Raw genomic sequence first — 19,553 nt, forward strand, 5'->3', positions numbered from 1 at the left:
GGAGGTGTTTTATTATATCTAAGTTTTTCAATTGGCAACGCGTGAGAAGAAATGCGAAACTTAGTGAAGCTGACCCTGTGTTGCACATTTTTGATTTGTTCTAAATATGGTTCAAATTCAAAATTTTGTTTAAACTTGTTAAAAGTACGTAGCTTATTCTTTTCTGGTTTAAATACCGTTGGCTACCAGACTTTATTATAGTAAACTTGTTTGAATTTGGTTTTGAATTCTATAGTGTTAGATTCATCGCTAATTTTAGTTAATGTGAATAATCTTTTAACAAATGCTGTCCATGAATTACCGTTCATTTTATTGTCAGTATTAAAAGCACAGTCCAGAAGATGATTATGTTTAATTGATTTTAGCCTTTCATAATACTTCAATGTTTGTGAACTAATGTCAATAATGAGAGGATAGCTACCAAGTTCAGCTCTAGTTGCTGCATTGCTGGCCTTATTATTAACACCTAAAATCTGTTTGCAAAGTTTAATGTGGAGTTGTTCAAAGTATGTTTTGTCATTAAACAGACTTTGTATAAATAGTCATGTAGTGGTATATAGTACTGATATAGAATTCTGGGATTCCATATAAATAGTCATGTAGTGGTATATAGTACTGATATAGAATTCTGGGATTCCATATAAATAGTCATGTAGTGGTATATAGTACTGATATAGAATTCTGGGATTCCATATAAATAGTCATGTAGTGGTATATAGTACTGATATAGAATTCTGGGATTCCATATAAATAGTCATGTAGTGGTATATAGTACTGATATAGAATTCTGGGATTCCATATAAATAGTCATGTAGTGGTATATAGTACTGATATAGAATTCTGGGATTCCATATAAATAGTCCCGTACTGGTATATAGTACTGATATAGAATTCTGGGATTCCATATAAATAGTCCTGTAGTGGTATATAGTACTGATATAGAATTCTGGGATTCCATATAAATAGTCATATAGTGGTATATAGTACTGATATAGAATTCTGGGATTCCATATAAATAGTCATGTAGTGGTATATAGTACTGATATAGAATTCTGGGATTCCATATAAATAGTCATGTAGTGGTATATAGTACTGATACAGAATTCTGGGATTCCATATAAATAGTCATGTAGTGGTATATAGTACTGATATAGAATTCTGGGATTCCATATAAATAGTCATGTAGTGGTATATAGTACTGATATAGAATTCTGGGATTCCATATAAATAGTCATGTAGTGGTATATAGTACTGATATAGAATTCTGGGATTCCATATAAATAGTCCCGTACTGGTATATAGTACTGATATAGAATTCTGGGATTCCATATAAATAGTCCTGTAGTGGTATATAGTACTGATATAGAATTCTGGGATTCCATATAAATAGTCATATAGTGGTATATAGTACTGATATAGAATTCTGGGATTCCATATAAATAGTCATGTAGTGGTATATAGTACTGATATAGAATTCTGGGATTCCATATAAATAGTCATGTAGTGGTATATAGTACTGATACAGAATTCTGGGATTCCATATAAATAGTCATGTAGTCGTATATAGTACTGATATAGAATTCTGGGACTCCATATAAATAGTCATGTACTGGTATATAGTACTGATATAGAATTCTGGGATTCCATATAAATAGTCCTGTAGTGGTATATAGTGATTTTTGATTTACGGGTAAATAATGAAATTACGTTAATGAATGTGACTGATAACTTTTACTATAAAAACCTTAGCATCCCGTTGGCAGGCCAGTCACACTGGTTCTCACTACAAGAGGTTACGATCCCCCCTGCCAAATGCTAAGGAAAACTGAAACGTATATATACATATTTACATAAAATATTGTCCACCTATGCGGATCTGTTTGTGCAGATCTATGCGGATCTGTTTTTACGACTGTATGCCTTTACTGACGTCAACCAAACATTTTATGTGGGAAGTTGGTAGCCAAGGCTGACAGGTACTACACCTTGCGCAAGGGTGACCTGGAGGTAGTTGTGGCAAAGGGTAACCCCATTCTTCCAAGTACAAAAACTCCACAACCGGATGCAGTTTTAACGTCATGTACTGGTATATAATTTTTCTTCACTTCTGTAGTGAATTTATCTATTGTTTTTTTCAGGTGGATTCAACAGAGTACATACAGGAACTCACAAAATTAAAATGTATTATCCACCAGTCCCCGATGTGAGAGACATACCATTAATGGTAAGGGCACAATATCAATATTTCTTTTTAGAAACTATTTTATTGCAATTTATGTTATTGTAGTTTGTCATGTTATTGTAACCTAAATGTTTCCATGGACATTATTTTGATGAATCTTCATTAGCATATCTTCCTATTATGTTGCAGCCTCATCAATATCCTAAAGAGTGGGCCAAATTTGGAAAAGCCACTGTTAGGATACATATATTTACAGGGAGACCACCAGGTACACTAACACCATCCACTATTGCCAGTGACCTTGAAGATGATGTCCCTGAGGTAAGCATGACATTGCTTTTGGCAAAATTACAGCACTGATATAGTGATTATAACAATGGGAGTGTTTGTGGTTACCCTGTCTGTGTGTATGCAATGTTTGTGTATATACATATATATATATATATATATAAGTCTGTTCCACTTATATTCCAAGAACTAATCATTGCATTTCAATGGAACTTAGATTTTCTGGGTCATTGCACAGAACTGATTAGTTTTGGGTTGAATTCTATACATATTAATCACCTAATTTGCATAATAATTAGCCAATTTTCAATTTTTTTCCACCAATACCTCAAGTACCAATTATCACATGTTTCAATTAAACTTTTTATATAGACGGTTGGGTCATTGAACATAACTAATTAGTTTTTAAGGTTGCATACTAATTACCTAATTTGAATAACTTAACCAATTTATAATTGTTATTGCTATTGATTAAATTTCATTGAAATTTCGTACAATGCTTTGGGGCAATATCAAAATTATTTCTTTATTTGATTCATTATCAATACCAAATTGAAATGTGCTCACTCACTCACATTCACTCAAGATAGATAAACTTTCACTGTTTAACGTGTGATGATTAAATGTTCTTAATGCAGTATACATGTAAACAAACTTTCACTGTTTAATGTGTGATGATTAAATGTTCTTAATGCAGTATACATGTAAACAAACTTTCACTGTTTAATGTGTGATGATTAAATGTTCTTAATGCAGTATACATGTAAACAAACTTTCACTGTTTAATGTGTGATGATTAAATGTTCTTAATGCAGTATACATGTAAACAAACCTAATGTGGTAATAGTCATGTTTAATGTGTGATGATTAAATGTTCTTAATGCAGTATACATGTAAACAAACCTAATGTGGTAATAGTCATGTTTAATGTGTGATGATTAAATGTTCTTAATGCAGTATACATGTAATCAAACCTAATGTGGTAATAGTCATGTTTAATGTGTGATGATTAAATGTTCTTAATGCAGTATACATGTAATCAAACCTAATGTGGTAATAGTCATGTTTAATGTGTGATGATTAAATGTTCTTAATGCAGTATACATGTAAACAAACCTAATGTGGTAATATTCATGTTTAATGTGTGATGATTAAATGTTCTTAATGCAGTATACATGTAATCAAACCTAATGTGGTAATAGTCATGTTTAATGTGTGATGATTAAATGTTCTTAATGCAGTATACATGTAAACAAACCTAATGTGGTAATAGTCATGTTTAATGTGTGATGATTAAATGTTCTTAATGCAGTATACATGTAAACAAACCTAATGTGGTAATAGTCATGTTTAATGTGTGATGATTAAATGTTCTTAATGCAGTATACATGTAAACAAACCTAATGTGGTAATAGTCATGTTTAATGTGTGATGATTAAATGTTCTTAATGCAGTATACATGTAATCAAACCTAATGTGGTAATAGTCATGTTTAATGTGTGATGATTAAATGTTCTTAATGCAGTATACATGTAATCAAACCTAATGTGGTAATAGTCATGTTTAATGTGTGATGATTAAATGTTCTTAATGCAGTATACATGTAAACAAACCTAATGTGGTAATATTCATGTTTAATGTGTGATGATTAAATGTTCTTAATGCAGTATACATGTAATCAAACCTAATGTGGTAATAGTCATGTTTAATGTGTGATGATTAAATGTTCTTAATGCAGTATACATGTAAACAAACCTAATGTGGTAATAGTCATGTTTAATGTGTGATGATTAAATGTTCTTAATGCAGTATACATGTAAACAAACCTAATGTGGTAATAGTCATGTTTAATGTGTGATGATTAAATGTTCTTAATGCAGTATACATGTAAACAAACCTAATGTGGTAATAGTCATGTTTAATGTGTGATGATTAAATGTTCTTAATGCAGTATACATGTAAACAAACCTAATGTGGTAATAGTCATGTTTAATGTGTGATGATTAAATGTTCTTAATGCAGTATACATGTAAACAAACCTAATGTGGTAATAGTCATGTTTAATGTGTGATGATTAAATGTTCTTAATGCAGTATACATGTAAACAAACCTAATGTGGTAATAGTCATGTTTAATGTGTGATGATTAAATGTTCTTAATGCAGTATACATGTAAACAAACCTAATGTGGTAATAGCCATGTTTAATGTGTGATGATTAAATGTTCTTAATGCAGTATACATGTAAACAAACCTAATGTGGTAATAGTCATGTTTAATGTGTGATGATTAAATGTTCTTAATGCAGTATACATGTAAACAAACCTAATGTGGTAATAGTCATGTTTAATGTGTGATGATTAAATGTTCTTAATGCAGTATACATGTAATCAAACCTAATGTGGTAATAGTCATATTTAATGTGTGATGATTAAATGTTCTTAATGCAGTATACATGTAAACAAACCTAATGTGGTAATAGTCATGTTTAATGTGTGATGATTAAATGTTCTTAATGCAGTATACATGTAAACAAACTTTCACTGTTTAATGTGATGATTAAATGTTCTTAATGCAGTATACATGTAAACAAACCTAATGTGGTAATAGTCATGTTTAATGTGTGATGATTAAATGTTCTTAATGCAGTATACATGTAAACAAACCTAATGTGGTAATAGTCATGTTTAATGTGTGATGATTAAATGTTCTTAATGCAGTATACATGTAAACAAACTTTCACTGTTTAATGTGATGATTAAATGTTCTTAATGCAGTATACATGTAAACAAACCTAATGTGGTAATAGTCATGTTTAATGTGTGATGATTAAATGTTCTTAATGCAGTATACATGTAAACAAACCTAATGTGGTAATAGTCATGTTTAATGTGTGATGATTAAATGTTCTTAATGCAGTATACATGTAAACAAACCTAATGTGGTAATAGTCATGTTTAATGTGTGATGATTAAATGTTCTTAATGCAGTATACATGTAAACAAACCTAATGTGGTAATAGTCATGTTTAATGTGTGATGATTAAATGTTCTTAATGCAGTATACATGTAAACAAACTTTCACTGTTTAATGTGTGATGATTAAATGTTCTTAATGCAGTATACATGTAATCAAACCTAATGTGGTAATAGTCATGTTTAATGTGTGATGATTAAATGTTCTTAATGCAGTATACATGTAAACAAACCTAATGTGGTAATAGTCATGTTTAATGTGTGATGATTAAATGTTCTTAATGCAGTATACATGTAAACAAACCTAATGTGGTAATAGTCATGTTTAATGTGTGATGATTAAATGTTCTTAATGCAGTATACATGTAAACAAACCTAATGTGGTAATAGTCATGTTTAATGTGTGATGATTAAATGTTCTTAATGCAGTATACATGTAAACAAACCTAATGTGGTAATAGTCATGTTTAATGTGTGATGATTAAATGTTCTTAATGCAGTATACATGTAAACAAACCTAATGTGGTAATAGTCATGTTTAATGTGTGATGATTAAATGTTCTTAATGCAGTATACATGTAATCAAACCTAATGTGGTAATAGTCATGTTTAATGTGTGATGATTAAATGTTCTTAATGCAGTATACATGTAAACAAACCTAATGTGGTAATAGTCATGTTTAATGTGTGATGATTAAATGTTCTTAATGCAGTATACATGTAAACAAACCTAATGTGGTAATAGTCATGTTTAATGTGTGATGATTAAATGTTCTTAATGCAGTATACATGTAAACAAACCTAATGTGGTAATAGTCATGTTTAATGTGTGATGATTAAATGTTCTTAATGCAGTATACATGTAAACAAACCTAATGTGGTAATAGTCATATTGGTCCTCATTCTCTGTGATTGAATTCAACTTACAGTTTTTTCATTTTTATTTTGGCCATTCTGCACACATTTTGAATGTCTGTTATCATGCAGTCAGCCTAAGAACTAAAGCTATAGGATATACAGCCAGTCTCAATAGAGTAGCCAATATCTTAAAAATAGATAAGTCTCAATAGAGTAGCCAATGTCTTAAAAATAGATAAGTCTCAATAGAGTAGCCAATGTCTTAAAAATAGATAAGTCTCAACAGAGTAGCCAATGTCTTAAAAATAGATAAGTCTCAATAGAGTAGCCAATGTCTTAAAAATAGATAAGTCTCAATAGAGTAGCCAATGTCTTAAAAATAGATAAGTCTCAATAGAGTAGCCAATATCTTAAAAATAGATAAGTCTCAATAGAGTAGCCAATATCTTAAAAATAGATAAGTCTCAATAGAGTAGCCAATGTCTTAAAAATAGATAAGTCTCAATAGAGTAGCCAATGTCTTAAAAATAGATAAGTCTCAATAGAGTAGCCAATGTCTTAAAAATAGATAAGTCTCAACAGAGTAGCCAATGTCTTAAAAATAGATAAGTCTCAATAGAGTAGCCAATGTCTTAAAAATAGATAAGTCTCAATAGAGTAGCCAATGTCTTAAAAATAGATAAGTCTCAATAGAGTAGCCAATGTCTTAAAAATAGATAAGTCTCAATAGAGTAGCCAATGTCTTAAAAATAGATAAGTACTGTTAAATCAAATTTGCATAGGAACAGGTGTATGTTTGTATTTTGGTTCATTTGGTGTACTTTTTTTGACGTCATATCAAAACCTAATAAAGTAGGATTTAGTCATGCTGGTCCTCATTCTCTGTGATTGAATTCAAGTAGGATTTAGATAGTGTTTTAATTCAAAGAATTGTAAGCAGACATTTTCATATGAGTAGGAATAAATTGTTATGGAATGGACAGTGGTGGATGTATATGTAGTAACTGCTTTTATTTTTCAGGATGCCTGGATTGCATTTGAGAAAGAATTTCCTCCATCTGAGCCATTCACATCTGGTGATGGTTTTGATCTATATATAGATGGTGCTAGACATTTACCAGATTGTGTTACTATCACTAGGGTTGCTGGCAGAGTCTTTGATAAAAAATATGACAAGTAAGAATTATGTTGTTATAATACTAAGGTACTAACACATCCTGGTACTTTGATCATGTACCCTGGTTTGCAAATTTATTTAGTTTAGTTTATTCAGTATGAATTAAGCTCCTCAAGAACCACACATCAAAGTCCATATCTAGGATAGTTTACAAAGTCACAAAGAGCAGTTATTTCCAGTAGGGTCTAAACACATTAAATACCAAAATACTATATAGATCCAAGACATTCATACACAAGCAATTAAAAATCAAATTTGTATATACAAATAGATATGAATTGTATTGACACATATCAAATATAAACTCAGAATAATGTAGCCAAATATTTATGTTTCAGGATTGGTAAAGACATCAACACCAATGTTTTCTTAGACAGCGATATATTCAATCCAGTTTATAACTTTCGTCAAGAATATCGAGATTTAGCGATTCCACCAACAGCTACGTTACTTATCAAGGTATGGTACCCCTAGCTTAAAGTCTCATTTTATCCATCCTAATTATTACAAAAAAATCAATAAATATGGGTCAAATTTAAAAGTAGACATGTTCACTACTTTTATTCAATCAATATGAAAAATGTGACGACAATCAGGTTATTAGCTCACAACCAGTGATTTTTAGCCATTTTAGAAACAGAACTTCTTTCATGTCTTAATTTTTCCACCAAAATTTGGGTAGAAAATTTCAATGTAATTTCCCATATTTCTAAAAAAGACATTATTTTCCATTGGTTATATTTCCAGATTAATTGGTTTGGTTATTTGTGAAACAAAAGTTGACTTTGTGAGATATTTTCAAAATTAATTTACAAGATCAATGTTTTGAATTATGATAACAAATATTCAGCATACTTTCACATTTTCAGCATAACAACAAATACTATTTGAACAATGATTGAATCAAGGATTTTAAATTCCCATTGGAAAGGGGTCAGGTTTTACAAAATAAATTATCATAATTTTTACCTATATTTTCTAAAACTTTAGATCACTAGAAATTATGTTCATAATCAAAATCAAGAAATAAATTATAGAAATTGTTTCACCACAATTTTATTTGCTGTAGGTGTATACAATAGACCGATATACTAAAAGACTGACTGTGGTTGGTTTCGCTTCACTGAATATCTTTGTGGTGTCTGGCACCAAAAAACAACCACCTGCAGATACAGGAGCTGTACAAATATCACTGAATGAGGGCGCTCATCAGCTTAGACTATTCCAGCTAGGTCCAGATGCTAATAAACCCTTGACTAATCAGACATTGAAAGATACAAAGAAGTAAGTGAAACATAAACACAGTTGTCAAATTTCCTTACTTTTTAGGAATTTTTAAAATAGTAAATAAAATATGGCAAATCTGTTTTGTACATCAACTATCAAGTAACACTGACCTTACAAAATAATCTTATGTGTATGGAAACAAGCTGTTATTTATTATTACAATATGATTCATTTGTAAAAATATTGCATGTACATATTACATTACCAATCCTGTGCGTACATATCACATTACCAATCATGTGTGTACATATCACATTACTAATCCTGTGTGTACATATCACATTACCAATCATGTGTGTACATATTACATTACCAATCATGTGTGTACATATTACATTACTAATCATGTGTGTACATATCACATTACTAATCCTGTGTGTACATATCACATTACCAATCATGTGTGTACATATTACATTACCAATCATGTGTGTACATATTACATTACCAATCATGTGTGTACATATCACATTACTAATCCTGTGTGTACATATCACATTACCAATCATGTGTGTACATATTACATTACCAATCATGTATGTACATATTACATTACCAATCATGTGTGTACATATCACATTACTAATCCTGTGTGTACATATCACATTACCAATCATGTGTGTACATATTACATTACCAATCATGTATGTACATATTACATTACCAATCATGTGTGTACATATCACATTACCAATCATGTGTGTACATATCACATTACTAATCCTGTGTGTACATATCACATTACCAATCATGTGTGTACATATTACATTACCAATCATGTGTGTACATATTACATTACTAATCATGTGTGTACATATCACATTACTAATCCTGTGTGTACATATCACATTACCAATCATGTGTGTACATATTACATTACCAATCATGTGTGTACATATTACATTACCAATCATGTGTGTACATATTACATTACTAATCATGTGTGTACATATTACATTACTAATCATGTGTGTACATATTACATTACCAATCCTGTGTGTACATATCACATTACCAATCCTGTGTGTACATATCACATTACCAATCATGTGTGTACATATTACATTACTAATCATGTGTGTACATATTACATTACTAATCATGTGTGTACATATTACATTACTAATCATGTGTGTACATATCACATTACTAATCCTGTGTGTACATATCACATTACTAATCCTGTGTGTACATATCACATTACCAATCATGTGTGTACATATCACATTACCAATCATGTGTGTACATATTACATTACCAATCATGTGTGTACATATTACATTACTAATCATGTGTGTACATATTACATTACCAATCCTGTGTGTACATATCACATTACTAATCATGTGTGTACATATTACATTACTAATCATGTGTGTACATATTACATTACTAATCATGTGTGTACATATTACATTACTAATCATGTGTGTACATATCACATTACTAATCCTGTGTGTACATATCACATTACCAATCATGTGTGTACATATTACATTACCAATCATGTGTGTACATATTACATTACCAATCATGTGTGTACATATTACATTACTAATCATGTGTGTACATATTACATTACCAATCCTGTGTGTACATATCACATTACCAATCCTGTGTGTACATATCACATTACCAATCATGTGTGTACATATCACATTACCAATCATGTGTGTACATATTACATTACCAATCATGTGTGTACATATCACATTACTAATCCTGTGTGTACATATTACATTACCAATCATGTGTGTACATATTACATTACTAATCATGTGTGTACATATTACATTACCAATCATGTGTTTACATATTACATTACTAATCATGTGTGTACATATTACATTACTAATCATGTGTGTACATATTACATTACTAATCATGTGTGTACATATTACATTACCAATCATGTGTGTACATATCACATTACCAATCATGTGTGTACATGTCACATTACCAATCATGTGTGTACATATCACATTACTAATCATGTGTGTACATATCACATTACTAATCATGTGTGTACATATCACATTACCAATCATGTGTGTACATATCACATTACCAATCATGTGTGTACATATCACATTACTAATCATGTGTGTACATATCACATTACCAATCATGTGTGTACATATCACATTACTAATCATGTGTGTACATATTACATTACCAATCCTGTGTGTACATATTACATTACCAATCATGTGTGTACATATCACATTACTAATCCTGTGTGTACATATTACATTACCAATCCTGTGTGTACATATTACATTACCAATCATGTGTGTACATATTACATTACCAATCATGTGTGTACATATTACATTACTAATCATGTGTGTACATATTACATTACCAATCCTGTGTGTACATATCACATTACCAATCATGTGTGTACATATTACATTACCAATCATGTGTGTACATATTACATTACCAATCATGTGTGTACATATTACGTTACTAATCATGTGTGTACATATTACATTACCAATCCTGTGTGTACATATCACATTACCAATCCTGTGTGTACATATCACATTACCAATCATGTGTGTACATATCACATTACCAATCATGTGTGTACATATTACATTACCAATCATGTGTGTACATATCACATTACTAATCCTGTGTGTACATATTACATTACCAATCATGTGTGTACATATTACATTAATAATCATGTGTGTACATATTACATTACCAATCATGTGTGTACATATTACATTACTAATCATGTGTGTACATATTACATTACTAATCATGTGTGTACATATTACATTACTAATCATGTCTGTACATATTACATTACCAATCATGTGTGTACATATCACATTACTAATCATGTGTGTACATATTACATTACCAATCATGTGTGTACATATCACATTACCAATCATGTGTGTACATATCACATTACTAATCATGTGTGTACATATCACATTACTAATCATGTGTGTACATATCACATTACCAATCATGTGTGTACATATCCCATTACCAATCATGTGTGTACATATCACATTACTAATCATGTGTGTACATATCACATTACCAATCATGTGTGTACATATCACATTACTAATCATGTGTGTACATATTACATTACCAATCCTGTGTGTACATATTACATTACCAATCATGTGTGTACATATTACATTACCAATCATGTGTGTACATATTACATTACTAATCATGTGTGTAATATTACATTACCAATCCTGTGTGTACATATCACATTACCAATCATGTGTGTACATTTTACATTACTAATCATGTGTGTACATATCACATTACCAATCATGTGTGTACATATCACATTACTAATCATGTGTGTACATATCACATTACTAATCATGTGTGTACATATTACATTACCAATCCTGTGTGTACATATTACATTACCAATCATGTGTGTACATATCACATTACTAATCCTGTGTGTACATATTACATTACCAATCCTGTGTGTACATATTACATTACCAATCATGTGTGTACATATTACATTACCAATCATGTGTGTACATATTACATTACTAATCATGTGTGTACATATTACATTACCAATCCTGTGTGTACATATCACATTACCAATCATGTGTGTACATATTACATTACTAATCATGTGTGTACATATCACATTACCAATCATGTGTGTACATATCACATTTCTAATCATGTGTGTACATATTACATTACCAATCCTGTGTGTACATATTACATTACCAATCATGTGTGTACATATCACATATCACATTACTAATCATGTGTGTACATATTACATTACCAATCCTGTGTGTACATATCACATTACTAATCCTGTGTGTACATATTACATTACCAATCATGTGTGTACATATTACATTACTAATCATGTGTGTACATATTACATTACCAATCCTGTGTGTACATATTACATTACCAATCATGTGTGTACATATCACATTACTAATCCTGTGTGTACATATTACATTACCAATCATGTGTGTACATATTACATTACTAATCATGTGTGTACATATCACATTACCAATCATGTGTGTACATATCACATTACTAATCATGTGTGTACATATTACATTACCAATCCTGTGTGTACATATTACATTACCAATCATGTGTGTACATATCACATTACTAATCATGTGTGTACATATTACATTACTAATCATGTGTGTACATATTACATTACTAATCATGTGTGTACATATTACATTACTAATCATGTGTGTACATATTACATTACCAATCATGTGTGTACATATTACATTACCAATCATGTGTGTACATATCACATTACCAATCATGTGTGTACATATTACATTACCATTCATCACCAATACACTTCTTAGATACATTGAAGGAAACTTGTATAAGCCATATATATCATGTATTCTTGTTTTTTTAACAGACAGGTGCACTGTGCCAGTGTTCTGGTCCGCCTGAAAAAAGCCACAATAGGGCCACACGGCAAACCAATGGAAGCAGACAGAGTACCCGAATCAGACTGGGGGCGCTTTGGATTGATGGTTCCCAGACCACTGTATGCTGATGGTGTGTACAGTTCTATGGAATGTGAACCAATCAGAGGAGAGAAGCAAATGTTCCATACTCAGATCAGAAGAAAGATGGTTCGACAACGACATATTATTTCTCTTATAGGGGATGGACGAGAAAAGAAACTGAAAACGGACAAGAATATCTCACAATGGATATCAGTGAGTAACAACTAAGAATATCTCACAATGGGCATCAGTGAGTAACAACTGAAAATATCTCACAATGGATATCAGTGAGTAACAACTGAAAATATCTCACAATGGCCATCAGTGAGTAACAACTGAAAATATCTCACAATGGGCATCAGTGAGTAACAACTGAAAATATCTCACAATGGGTATCAGTGAGTAACAACTGATAATATCTCACAATGGGTATCAGTGATTAACAACTAAGAATATCTCACAATGGATATCAGTGAGTAACAACTGAAAAAATCTCACAATGGGTATCAGCGATTAACAACTAAGAATATCTCACAATGGGTATCAGTGAGTAACAACTGAAAAAATCTCACAATGGGTATCAGTGATTAACAACTAAGAATATCTCACAATGGCCATCAGTGAGTAACAACTGAAAATATCTCACAATGGATATCAGTGAGTAACAACTGAAAATATCTCACAATGGGCATCAGTGAGTAACAACTGAAAATATCTCACAATGGATATCAGTGAGTAACAACTGAAAATATCTCACAATGGGTATCAGTAATTAACAACTAAGAATATCTCACAATGGATATCAGTGAGTAACAACTGAAAATATCTCACAATGGGCATCAGTGAGTAACAACTGAAAAAATCTCACAATGGGTATCAGTGATTAACAACTAAGAATATCTCACAATGGAAATCAGTGAGTAACAACTGAAAATATCTCACAATGGGCATCAGTGATTAACAACTAAGAATATCTCATAATGGATATATGTGAGTAACAACTGAAAATATCTCTCAATGGGCATCAGTGAGTAACAACTGAAAATATCTCACAATGGATATCAGTGAGTAACCACTGGGAATATCTCACAATGGATATCAGCAAGTAACAACTAAGAATATCTCACAATGAATATCTGTGAGTAACAACTAAGAATATCTCACAATGGATATCTGTGAGTAACAACTAAGAATATCTCACAATGGAAATCAGTGAGTAATTAAGAATATCTCACAATGAATATCAGTGAGAAATTAAGAATATCTCACATTGGATATCAGTGAGTAATTAAGAATATCTCACAATGGATATCAGTGAGTAACCACTGGGAATATCTCACAATGGATATCAGCAAGTAACAACTAAGAATATCGCACAATGGATATCAGTGAGTAATCACTGAGAATATCTCACAATGAATATCAGTGAGTAAAAATTAAGAATATCTCACAATGGGTATCAGTGAGTAACTACTGAGAATATCTCATAATAGATATCTGTGAGTAACAACTAAGAGTATCTCACAATGAATATCAGTGAGTAATTAAGGATATCTCACAATGGATATCAGTGAGTGAAAACTAGGAATATCTCACAATGAATATCAATGAGTAACAACTGAGAATATCTTACAATGGAAATCAGTGAGTAACAACTGAAAATATCTCAACATAGATATCTAGCTGTGAGTAACAACTAATAATATCTCACAATGAATATCAGTGAGTAATTAAGGATATCTCACAATGGATATCAGTGAGTGAAAACTCAGAATATCTCAATGGATATCAGTGAGTAAAAATTAAGAATATCTCACAATGAATATCAGTGAGTAAAAATTAAGAATATCTCACAATGGGTATCAGTGAGTAACTACTGAGAATATCTCACAATAGGTATCAGTGAGTAACAACTGATAATATCTCACAATCTGAGCGAGTATACAATCAGATGTCATAATCTGATGACAGATTCATTGACTCATTCTCTTGTTTATCTTCTAATTTTGTTTATCTTAGTATTATAATGCTATTTCTTTCTACCTGCAGACTCAGTTAACAAGACTTACTGATGTACCACCGCTTGATTTAGATATGAACTTCATATGTCGATATCAACCTCACCATGGTTTACGCATATCAATTGATGGTGCTATGAATTTACCATGGACTAAATTTACACATGCAACACTATGCTTTAACCCACCTGGCAGCTTTTATTTCGTAAGTTTTATTTATTTGCCGTATACATTAACTTTGGGTTAAAATAACAAATGTCTTAATGAATTAGTGGCATCAATTGCATGTCAAATGAATTAACAGAAAAAGTACAGCCATATATAACTATTATGCTGTAAGTTGCATTTTTTCAAAAACTATAACTGTAGATTTTTATTTTTATTGACAGGGAAGCGACCAAGCAGCTTATGACAGGCTCATATTTACTGAAGAATTAGATTTGGACAGTAGTTTTAAAGCACCTGTATGGCATGATAGCTGGCATTTATATCCAAACAGACATCTCAATAAATATCTGACTCTAATTATTCATCTACAAGAGATTGGTGTGACTGTACATACAGATAGATATAAGTATGGACTCATGGAACAGGTCAGTTTGTCATCATACTGCCCTCAATAGCAAGATTGAATAATAGGATAGGGGTATTGTAGAAAGGTGACTGTAGATATGACTGCCTACTATGACATTATTTTTACTGCTGATAGTTTCCATGAATTTAACATCACAGAATTTACTTATATTTTCATTTTTTGAACCTGATCAGGGAGATTGTTGATTTGATTCCTGTATTTGGCAGCCCACTTGCCAGCTTTTGCCATTCTTTGTTGGGAGAATGACACTTGTCAGAATAGTAAAAATCACTGTATTCTTGTCACGAATTTCAGTGTAATAAATCTTCACCCTTATACAATGTAATAAATTGATATCATGGATATTGTGATTTCAGGCCTGGACAGCAGTTCAGATCTTCACAGAGCAGTATGCCATCACTGATACATTTCAGTTACCTTTATATCAAGGTAGTCCCAATCCTGAGATATTAAATATACTAAGCAGACAAACATGTAAAGAGGTACTCCGTGCTAACGTAAGTTTTAGCTGCCAAACTTGCTTTAATTTCACAGATTTTCTAGCAGTGAACATTTCACATTTCATAAGTGTCTTATTCATGAAGATGTGAGACGATTATTTTATTTACATTTTAAAACTGACACAATCTTTCGATGAAGAATTCTAAAATTGAATTAACTGTATATAGAAAACATCCATCCTGAATAGTTGTTTGTGTTTATTGATGACAGGCCAAACCAGCTGAGAATGGGTCTGTATTTGTGAGAATTGCTGATGCTAGAAGATATGAAGACATTCCCACACCACTGGTCAATGCAAATACTGAATACATTCTACCACATAAACTTGCTGATTTCACAAAAGAAATACCATCTAAGCCATTAAGATCATTGGTACCTCAAGGCAGGGAAGTCAGAGAATTTGGAATTAGTCTGGCTACAAAGTTTCGAAATGTAAGTACAATAATTATATTAACACTGTGGTCCATATTTAGTCTTCCCATGATGGCATTGTTAAGATGGCCCCAAACATGCATAATTTTTTGTTATAAATTTTGCATGTGTTGATGAGTTGAATTGTATGCACTTTTTTTTTTTTTTTTACAAATGACTCAATTTGCATACAATTGGTTATTACTTAATTGTAGCTAATTCAATAATTCAATTAGAGCTTCAAATAGAAATTTAACGGTACCATATGCATCTTCACCATAGCTTGAATAACTTAATATTATTTTACTCTCACATAACTTTTGAAGAAAAATAATGTTATAATTTCTTGTAAATCAGAAATATTTTTTAGAGGGGATGAATAGGTTTATTAAATTTTAAGAAAATGAAATATATATGTATATCAAACCTTAGCCTAAAGGTCAATGTCTGGCAAATTTTACCCCATAGGATCAAAGACGTTTACAGTGTACAAAACTATTGGGGACTCACTGCTTTTACCCCATAGATTCAAAGATGTTTACAGTGTACAAAACTATTGGGGACTCACTGCTTTTACCCCCATAGATTCAAAGACGTTTACAGTGTACAAAACTATTGGGGACTCACTGCTTTTACCCCATAGATTCAAAGATGTTTACAGTGTACAAAACTATTGGGACTCACTGCTTTTACCCCATAGATTCAAAGATGTTTACAGTGTACAAAACTATTGGGGACTCACTGCTTTTACCCCCATAGATTCAAAGACGTTTACAGTGTACAAAACTATTGGGGACTCACTGCTTTTACCCCATAGATTCAAAGATGTTTACAGTGTACAATACTATTGGGGACTCACTGCTTTTACCCCATAGATTCAAAGATGTTTACAGTGTACAAAACTATTGGGACTCACTGGTTTTACCCCATAGATTCAACGATGTTTGCAGTGTACAATACTATTGGGGACTCACTGCTTTTACCCCATAGATTCAAAGATGTTTACAGTGTACAATACTATTGGGGACTCAATGCTTTTACCCCATAGATTCAAAGATATTTACAGTGTACAATACTATTGGGGACTCACTGCTTTTACCCCATAGATTCAAAGATGTTTACAGTGTACAATACTATTGGGGACTCACTGCTTTTACCCCATAGATTCAAAGATGTTTACAGTGTACAAAACTATTGGGACTCACTGCTTTTACTCCATAGATTCAACGATGTTTGCAGTGTACAATACTATTGGGGACTCACTGCTTTTACCCCCATAGATTCAAAGATGTTTACAGTGTACAATACTATTGGGGACTCACTGCTTTTACCCCCATAGATTCAAAGATGTTTACAGTGTACAATACTATTGGGGACTCACTGCTTTTACCCCATAGATTCAAGGATGTTTACAGTGTACAATACTATTGGGGACTCACTGCTTTTACCCCATAGATTCAAAGATGTTTACAGTGTACAATACTATTGGGGACTCACTGCTTTTACCCCATAGATTCAAAGATGTTTACAGTGTACGATAATATTGGGGACTCACTGATTTTACCCCATAGATTCAAAGATGTTTACAGTGTACAATACTATTGGGGACTCACTGCTTTTACCCCATAGATTCAAAGATGTTTACAGTGTACAATACTATTGGGGACTCACTGCTTTTACCCCATAGATTCAAAGACATTTACAGTGTACATTACTATTGGGGACTCACTGCTTTTACCCCGTAGATTCAAAGATGTTTACAGTGTACAATACTATTGGGGACTCACTGCTTTTACCCCATAGATTCAAAGACATTTACAGTGTACATTACTATTGGGGACTCACTGCTTTTACCCCGTAGATTCAAAGATGTTTACAGTGTACAATAATATTGGGGACTCACTGCTTATTTTACCCCATAGATTCAAAGACGTTTACAGTGTACAATACTATGGGGACTCACTGCTTTTGTTTTTGTTTTATTTTAAAGCTTGTATATAAACTTGCTGTTGAAGAAGAAGATGATGATGAGGACAAGCAATAAGACATTTTCCAGACAGAAATATAATTTTTATAAAGTCATTCTCACGACTTCAGTTTTTTAGAAACTTTTAAGGTCAAAATAGTTCAGTAAGTTCTGCATTGTAAAGATAGAAATCACATGATGTTTACAAATATCAATTGTATTACTTACCTGTGAAGGGATGTAACTGTATAAAACACCATTCATCATCACATCACATGGAATTCATCTCATGTGATTTGTATGTATATTGTTTATGGACACTTTCACTGTTGTTGTATTTATATTTAAATGTAAATATGTCATTTTTCTTTGTAAATGAATTTGTAAGATTATTATATGAAATATGAGCAATATTTTTACAGAAAGCCTTTGCTGTATCAGTTACATAAACAAACTAAACTGCAATCTGGTGTATACAATTAGAAATGTCATCAATTTTTACTTATTTTTCCAACCAGTCATTATTTATAACTATATTTTAGTGTTGTTTTTTAAGGACAGTTTATACATTCAGACTGCCAAACATGTTAAACTACTCAGTATATATATCACATACAAATTTGCATTGATACTGAATCAATTTAAAACCAGCTTCTTCTACAATAACTTTTAAAATCCTGAAAAAATTTCAACAAGACATTTTTTGTTAAATGCTTACTGGTGATTGTTTACAATTGTAATTTATTCGGAATAAATTATTCTATTGGTGCATAACAA

At 31.5% G+C, this 19,553-nt stretch overlaps 1 protein-coding gene across 7 annotated transcripts in view; it reads left to right on the forward strand.

The window, feature by feature from the left end:
• The window catches only part of LOC100374809 (uncharacterized), an 89,788-nt gene extending 70,235 nt beyond the window's left edge, over positions 1–19,553 (forward strand). For all 7 annotated transcript variants that reach the window (XM_085503513.1, XM_085503517.1, XM_085503518.1 and 4 more), the window contains 11 exons: positions 2,139–2,224; positions 2,372–2,503; positions 7,323–7,477; positions 7,817–7,937; positions 8,548–8,762; positions 13,192–13,498; positions 15,335–15,508; positions 15,693–15,896; positions 16,255–16,395; positions 16,610–16,831; positions 18,801–19,553. In XM_085503513.1, coding sequence (XP_085359639.1) covers positions 2,139–2,224; positions 2,372–2,503; positions 7,323–7,477; positions 7,817–7,937; positions 8,548–8,762; positions 13,192–13,498; positions 15,335–15,508; positions 15,693–15,896; positions 16,255–16,395; positions 16,610–16,831; positions 18,801–18,854 — 1,811 coding nt within the window. In that variant the 3' untranslated portion in view covers positions 18,855–19,553. The remainder of the gene's footprint in view (positions 1–2,138; positions 2,225–2,371; positions 2,504–7,322; positions 7,478–7,816; positions 7,938–8,547; positions 8,763–13,191; positions 13,499–15,334; positions 15,509–15,692; positions 15,897–16,254; positions 16,396–16,609; positions 16,832–18,800) is intronic.

This window comes from Saccoglossus kowalevskii, chromosome 9 (genome assembly GCF_978046115.1).
Source record: "Saccoglossus kowalevskii chromosome 9, keSacKowa6.1, whole genome shotgun sequence".
In the NCBI taxonomy this organism is placed as follows: Eukaryota; Metazoa; Hemichordata; class Enteropneusta; family Harrimaniidae; genus Saccoglossus; species Saccoglossus kowalevskii.